This window comes from Phoenix dactylifera, chromosome 8 (assembly GCF_051530095.1).
Source record: "Phoenix dactylifera cultivar Ajwa chromosome 8, Ajwa_hap1_PhDact_Kaust_v1.1, whole genome shotgun sequence".
NCBI lineage: Eukaryota > Viridiplantae > Streptophyta > Magnoliopsida > Arecales > Arecaceae > Phoenix > Phoenix dactylifera.
In genome coordinates this window covers 26,356,013-26,363,248 of record NC_143197.1, presented here as the reverse complement: position 1 = coordinate 26,363,248, position 7,236 = coordinate 26,356,013, and the positions used below count along the sequence as shown (strand labels likewise).

The following is a 7,236-nucleotide window of genomic DNA, read 5'->3' as shown; positions in this document are numbered from 1 at the left end:
TAAGCACATTAAAATATTTGTCATTCACAAATATCACCCTACCAGCTTTTTAAGAACATCCCACTGCAAGTTTTGATTTACAAGAAGCAATCATCATCAAACTGCAACAACAAACTGTCAAAGGAAAAATATAAATCAAAAAAAAATCTTACCAAGATGCTATCCCCAAAGCAATCAATCAGATCATGATCTCAATGGTGAAATCCCCCTAAACTTTCAACACCATTTATCAAAATGTACCTAAAAATTCAAGCTAACAAGAGTGGTAAAACGAATATCACAGCACCTCAAGCAAAACAAACATGCAAAAAAGAAACCCGAAAAAGCAAAAGCTTTCTTTTAGTAGTTATCCTCAAATTAATCTGAATCACTTGAGCTAGAGCTCGAGCTGGAACTTGAACTTGAACTTGATTTGCCAGACTTGTTTTTCTTCTTCATCTTCTTCGAGGTGGAAAGATTAGAGCTAGAATCATCATCCATCTTCTCAGCATCATCTGATTTTCCAGCATTTTGTTGCACACTTGAGCCAGTTTCCTTGACAGCTTCCTTAAAAGCCAACTCAATCTCTTCAGCAGAATGCACTTCAAGAACATCAGGCTCCAGGTGTCTGTCACTTATCTCAACTTCTGCAGACCCATCACTGGGTTTGGTCACCTCTGGAGGGTTCTCAGAGATGCCATCAGATGCTTGCTTGAAAGCTAAATGTATGTCTTCAAGGGACTTTGCTTCAACGACCTGCAGGTCTGAATGAATCTCCATTGGTCCAAAATGTGTCCCCCCTGGCATCATTTGAGATTGTCCTACTTCAGGAATAATAGATTTACCTGGATTTTCTTCACTGAGTTCTTTGAAAGCTGAATTGATATCTTCAACAGATGTTGCTTCAACAATTAGCAGTTCTGAATCAGTTCTTGTTAGCTCAGGATCTCTTTCAGCAACAACCAATTCACTTGCATTGGCTTCTGATGTTGTTGTTTTCGACTCGCCAGCTGGCTCTGGAGCAGAAGACAGCCCAACTTCTTGGAGTCGCTTAAAAACTGTATCAATTTCTTCAATAGAGCTTGCTTCAAGAACATGCAGCTTAGGATTGTAAACTGTCTGCTCGGGGTTTACAAATGATGGCTCAAATCGTCCAACCTCTGACTGCATAGCTTGTGGCTGCTCAATGACTGAATGCAATTCTTCAGAAAGGTTCAGCTTGGCTTCAGTGGGTAGACTCGGGGACATATCAGCATACTCTGTGGATCTCACTTCAGAAACTTGCAGCTGGGAAGTGATTTCAGGAATTTCAGAAGTTAAAGAACTTGGGGCAATATCATCTGATTGGCCTATCTCAAATCCCTGTTGATCTGCCCTCAATTCTTCCACATGGAAGTCTCCAACTGCATCCAATTCTGACAGCAGATTTCCATCAATACGTCTGATATTTATGACATCAGGATAGACCTTATCAGATTCTTCATCCGAATCATTTATATTCTGCTGAGAAAAGCCATCGCCCTCCCTTTCAGCAGCATTGACAATGTAGTCTCTTGAATTAGTCAAAACAGCACTGGACTTGATCTCATGCTCAGATTTTGCCTCTGACAGACTTGAGAAATCCATGTGTTCCTTCGCCTCAAGCAACTGTAATCCAGTAAAACTAACATCATGAATAGAAATTGCAGGAGTAACAACTCTAGAATCCCCAGCCTCTGGCTCAGAAGCAAGCCTGTAATTCCCATCCATAATCTCCTCTGTTGACTTCCTTTGAAGTAGAGATAGCTCTTGTTCAATATCAGATAAAGCAAAATTGGGTTCTTCAAGTATCTGCAATCCAGTTAAGCCAACAACTGACTCAGGCTTTACTGAATTTTCATGATCTTCTTCTGGCTTATAGTCATCTAAATTCTCCTCAGGAATTGGAGGCAAGTTCAAGACACTTATCTGACCAACTTCAGAGGATGGTTGAATTCCAGATTTATCTGTAGGTTGTGCCTTTTCTGATGCAGATGAACTCAAATGCTCAGACAACAGTAAACTGTCTGAATAAGAAGATGTTGCAGCATCAATCATCTTATTTCGTTCGGTCTGATGGCTCACATTCACATCAATTCCACTACCCTCTCTTGACTCGGCCTCTGCTGAAAATAAACTTGAGTGATGCATGATCTCTGTAGCTCCTGGCTCTGATAATACAGGTGCAATAGGATCCCTTACATCTTTGTGAATTAGTTGTGATCCACCTTCAATAACATCTGGCTCTCCAAGTTCAGTTTTATCCCTTGATCTCAATTCATATTCAAAAGTTAAACCCGCTGAAGCCACCTGAAGCCCTCCAGTGGAGGATGCCAACTCTCCTGTGCTTCCAACTCCTGAATTAACATTTCTCTCAACTGGCCTTGGAGAAGAACCCATGTCTTCGATGTCAAATTTCAAAGAACTGACATCAGGACCTCCTTTACCTGCATAAAAACAAAGGTTCATTAAAAGAAGAATTGATAAAAGGATTTTCACTTCTTTGACAAAGGGTCAGAGATGAGTGCCCTTACCACTGTCTGATGAAGCCTCTGAAATGTTAGACAGAGAGTTTTTGATTGCCGATGGGCTTAAATCATAAATGGGATCTGCAACATGATTGTCATCAAATCTCTCCCCCCTGCTCAGACAATCAGAATCACCAACTGCTAGCATGGCATCCCTAGTCTGCTCCAGATTAGCTGATTGTTCATGAAAGTTTGATCTGGGAGTCTTCTCATCCTCTTCTGATGGGGAGGGGCTTGACTCTTCATACTTCTCTTCAATCACTTCTAATTTTTCAACAGCTGAAATTGTTGGACTTAAATCTACTTCATCTCTGATTTCCTCTTCCATTGCTCCAAAAGCTTCAACAGCTTGAGGAGTTTCATCAACAACAATGTTGGCATCTACTTCAATTCCATGATTATTAGTGATATTGATCTCACTCTTCTCTTGTGCAACATCCAATGATTCAACTTCCTCAGAGGACTGACTTTCTTGTTCAGCAGGTTCAGCATCATGTTCAGAAGGCATTAGCAATTCAACCTCTTGATGCAGTTCTTGTTCAACAAGCTCTTTATGATATTCTTGATCAGTGACTGAAGAAACTGTGTCAGATTCTGGAACAGAACTCACCTTCGAATCACTCTTATCACTGAATTGTCTTCGAAAGGCATCAGAACTAGTCTCCTCCGAGATCCTCTCTGCAACAAAATAGGGTTCCAACACAGACTCATGTTTGTCCTGTTTAAGTTCAGATCCTAACAAGTTGAAGGTCTCATTCCTCCTAAAAAACATATTATGTTGTGGAGCTGATGTAATGTCTCGATTTCTCCGAGTCTCCACTTCACGGCTGCTACTTTCATCCACTGGATCATAAGGGAAATCAAACGGGTTCCTTCTGGGCAGCAGAACGGAAGGGGCTGAACCAGGAATTGGTGGCAAACCCATTGATTTTTCTGAATCATAGGGAAGGTCAAAGGGATTCCGTCTTGGTGCAGAAATGGGTGCAATTTGGACATGAAAGCGTGATAGTTCCCCCATGCCACCATCCAAATCTATCAAATTTCTCTCTGTTTCAAACGTCATATTGTTCCTTGCTCTTCTTTTTGCAATTAGGCTCTCCAATCTCCGATTCCTCTCCAGTTCAGAAGACCCAAGATCCATGACATTCTTCTGATCATCTGCTGTCCATATCACTGCAGCTTCTGCTCCATCATCTTTCTCTTCCCGTGCTTCTTCTTCTTCTTCCTCCTCCTGGTTTTCAGCTTCTTCCTCCACACTACCATCATCTGAGTCATGATCATGAGAGGACCCTTGTGAAGCACCATCCCTGCTGCCTTTGGATAAAAGAGCAGGCCAAGGAGTTTCAGAACCTAAAAGTGGGTGAAGCTCATCAAGCATTGGAATGATGTCAGCCATAGAAGCATCGGGAGAAGAACTTTCTGCCCTATCAGATTCAGAATCTAAAGAAGAATCATGATTATCATGATTATCAATATGCTGCCAAGGTGAACCCAAAGAAGAATCAAAATAATTGTCCAATACTGGCTTGTGAATCTCTGCCTTAAGGCCCTCGATATCTTTTTGATCTGTTGCATTGAAGCCATCAACATCTTGACCCACTTTAAGTACATCTTCAGCCAGATTTTTTACAGAAAGTTCTTTATCGTTGGTTATTTCCTGCTCACTAAGCTCTCTTTCTTCAGTCATTATCTCCTCACCAGGAATCTCTTTCTTTTCTTCCTTAGCTGAAGAGCTTGTAGCCAAAGTGTTATGCTTCTCATCTCCCTCATCATGTGTTGTTGCAAAGGGGATATCCTCCTCCACTTTACCATAAGCACCAGTCACTCTTTCACCCCAAACTGCCTCTTCAACTGCCATTTCCTCTATCTCTCTTTGATTTTCTACATGGCTCTCCACTATGCATTTTTCATTTTTCCTGACAAGAAGATCACTGGAAGCAGAACCAACTTTCAGAGAAGAAATTTTTTGAGTAATCTTATCCTCTTCTTCAATTTCAGGGATATTTGGTTCACCATAACTCAGAAGGGTTCCAAGAAGTAGAGCAGTGCAGATAAGGACAGGAGAGGAAGACACCAGAAAAGCAAATAGAGAAGGAAAAGATCTGTACAGTAGAAGCATGAAACACGCCACACTGAAAATAAATGGATGATCACGCGCAGAACTATAGCTAGTTCTGATGGAATAAATCAGAACTTTTTTGATATATAATATAACTTCCTTTCCCTCAATTGCCATATCCTCTTGTTCTTCTTTCCTCTAAACACTGGTGGCAACCAAAAAGGAGAATAGTATTAGCTCTCCAGAAGAAACTTGACAAAATCAAATATATGGAAGGGGATAGGCGAGAATTCAAGCTCCATTTCTGAAACAAATTTTAAAATCCCAATCTAATGTAACCAGTCAAAATCATATATTTTAGTAGAAGATCAAAGAAAGAGATAGAAAGACAAGTAGTTTCACCCTAGAAACATACAGCCAATATCTTTTTCTTCTTTAGTTTCTTTTTCCAGGATCAGGGTTTAAGAGTAACGATAAAATTTGCTGGATTTTAATTTATTTGATAAAGAAACCAACTTATTTATATATAAAAAAACAATATATCCACTAATAAATGAGATTAAAGTATGAAAAATGAAGCAGCACAATTCTGAAAAACAGCAAGCATTTTTCCCATGACAATGTGCAAGAGACTCAAGAAACCAGATTTAACCTTAAACATCTCCGTTAATACTATATTATAACTAACGAAATCCATGGGCTATGAACTGTCCAGATGCTCAAAAGCACAATATCAAACAGGGTTTTTTCATTTCTTTTATAGGAAAAAAAAAACAGAGAAAAAAGCACTAAGCAGTTAGGACATAAAAATTTAGAAACCCACCCAAAAAGAGAGAGAGAGAGAGAGAAAGCTTGAGAAACGATATCAACTGATAGGAAAATATGTTATTTTATATGCTCCTATCTTCCTTCTCCTCTTGATCAAATATCAAGCAAGAAGTTGCATTTGAGGACTTATAGAATGGAATTCATTGGGAAAAGATGCAACACCAGATCGATCAGGAAAGGAAAACAACACAATCTCACTGATAGAAACCGATTCCAATTTCAGAAGCGAGAACAAGGAGAGGACAATCCAAGTAAAAATACACAAAGCCAGCCTCAAAAAACTTACTGGAATCAAATCCTTTAATGGAAAAACATCTCCAGATGATCAACAGAACGTGAATTCACCGCAAATCCACCAAAAAGCAAGTGGGAAAAGCACTGCAGCAGTTTTTCTTAGCAAAATGAATCAAACTCACCTGGAAAAGCGATCAAAATCGGATCTTTTTGGTTACAAGAGCACACACCACCTAATCAAATGAACGAATGAAAGATTTCACTCCCAAAATCCCAACAAATTTGGAAACTGAAAAAGAAAAAAACAATAGAGGTGATTGTTTGAACTATAGTGAGCTAAGACAAGTTATAAGAGATGCTGACAATGGATCAAAGAAGGAAGAGAGATTGCTCACAGCGAACAGTCCAAATCTCGCTCTTCTACTCCCTAATTTCTTGTGCCTTTTATCGGCGAATGAGGTGCGGCTTTGGAGTTTTGGACGGCGAAGCAAAGGTCTAGGGAACCGAAAGGAAAGGAGGAGAGAGAGACAGCAAAATCTAAACGAAAGAAGAGGAAAGTTAAAGGGAATGGGGTCTTCTGTGGGGGGCTGACGGGATCAAAACCTCTGTCGAGAGACAGAGCTTTTTTTTTTTTTTTTTCTAATCCCTTCCTTGGTTCGTGGGATTTGTACAAATCCCCGGGCTTTCACAAGGTGTGATAAATGGCCTCCCATTTTTGATAGATGCGCTCATTATGCCTTTCTCTCACTAAAAATTGTACACGGAGAGAAGTAGCTTGTTTGGTCGCTTACATAATTACTCTATAGGAAAACCTTGATTGAATTTTTTTATTTTGTAATTTCGTTTTAATTGACATGACCAATAGATGGGTTGGATCTTGATCAATAGATGGGAATTACATAATTTAATTAAATCATTCATATGCATAAAATTAAATTGTTATATCTTGCCACAAGCATAATTTTTGTTGACACACTATTTCTCACAAAACAAAAAACTTCTAAAGTATTCAAAATTAGAAGGTAAATTAAAAATATTAGAAAGCTCTGGGCTTCGTTGCTAACCCAAGTAGACATCCTTTTGATTTTGCTTGAGATGCAAACAAACATCTTACTTTTAGAAAAGCTTTATAGGATTTGGGAGAGATCCAAGTTGGCTAGAACAAAAATTTTCTCTTTCTCTCTAGTGTAAAAAATAAAAGAAAAAGAGTTTCATTCTTTACGTGAACGAAGTAGGCTAGAATGAAAGCACTCTTTCTTCAAGTGTAAAGAACAAATGGAAAAGAACTTCATCCTTTATATTTCACCAAGTTGCACCATTTTCTTTTGAACTAGCTATGGTCCTGCTTTATGTCGTGGATAATATGATCCATTTGATATGCTAGTCCAAATAATATACCTAGTTTACCAATTTTGATTAAAGACATGTCATGAGCAGGTTGGAAATAGGTTAAGTCCTATGACCCTCATCAAATTCTATCCAAAGTGTTCATGAATCTTGGCTTCTCCTCCACTCAAAGTTTCTAACCACATTGTTCTGATTGTCATTCTTCCTGGTCATCAAACCTTTAACAGATTCACCACATTCGCC

General features: G+C 39.1%; 1 protein-coding gene across 4 annotated transcripts; it reads right to left on the bottom strand.

Moving 5' to 3' along the window:
• Positions 1–6,418, bottom strand: LOC103709048 (uncharacterized). Of its 4 annotated transcripts, none has more exons than XM_088703272.2 (4): positions 6,042–6,335; positions 5,699–5,935; positions 2,532–4,789; positions 1–2,444 (listed from the first exon to the last, which is right to left on the bottom strand). In XM_088703272.2, exons 3-4 carry the CDS (start codon positions 4,759–4,761, stop codon positions 358–360), a joined length of 4,317 nt encoding a protein of 1,438 aa, XP_088559398.2. In that variant the 5' UTR covers positions 4,762–4,789; positions 5,699–5,935; positions 6,042–6,335; the 3' UTR covers positions 1–357. The 4 variants fall into 4 exon arrangements, with proteins under 4 accessions (XP_088559398.2, XP_008792442.4, XP_017698815.4 ...); XM_008794220.6 differs by having other exon boundaries at positions 5,829–5,935; XM_017843326.5 differs by having other exon boundaries at positions 5,829–5,879; positions 6,042–6,304.
• Positions 6,419–7,236: the final 818 nt, after the last annotated feature.

Coding starts and splice junctions, on each gene's coding strand:
- LOC103709048 (XM_039124808.3), bottom strand. CDS start 4,761: ATGGCAATTGAGGGAAAGGAAGTTATATTATATATCAAAAAAGTTCTG. Junction 2,445..2,531: donor AGAGGCTTCATCAGACAGTG/GTAAGGGCACTC, acceptor GTTTTTATGCAG/GTAAAGGAGGTCCTGATGTC.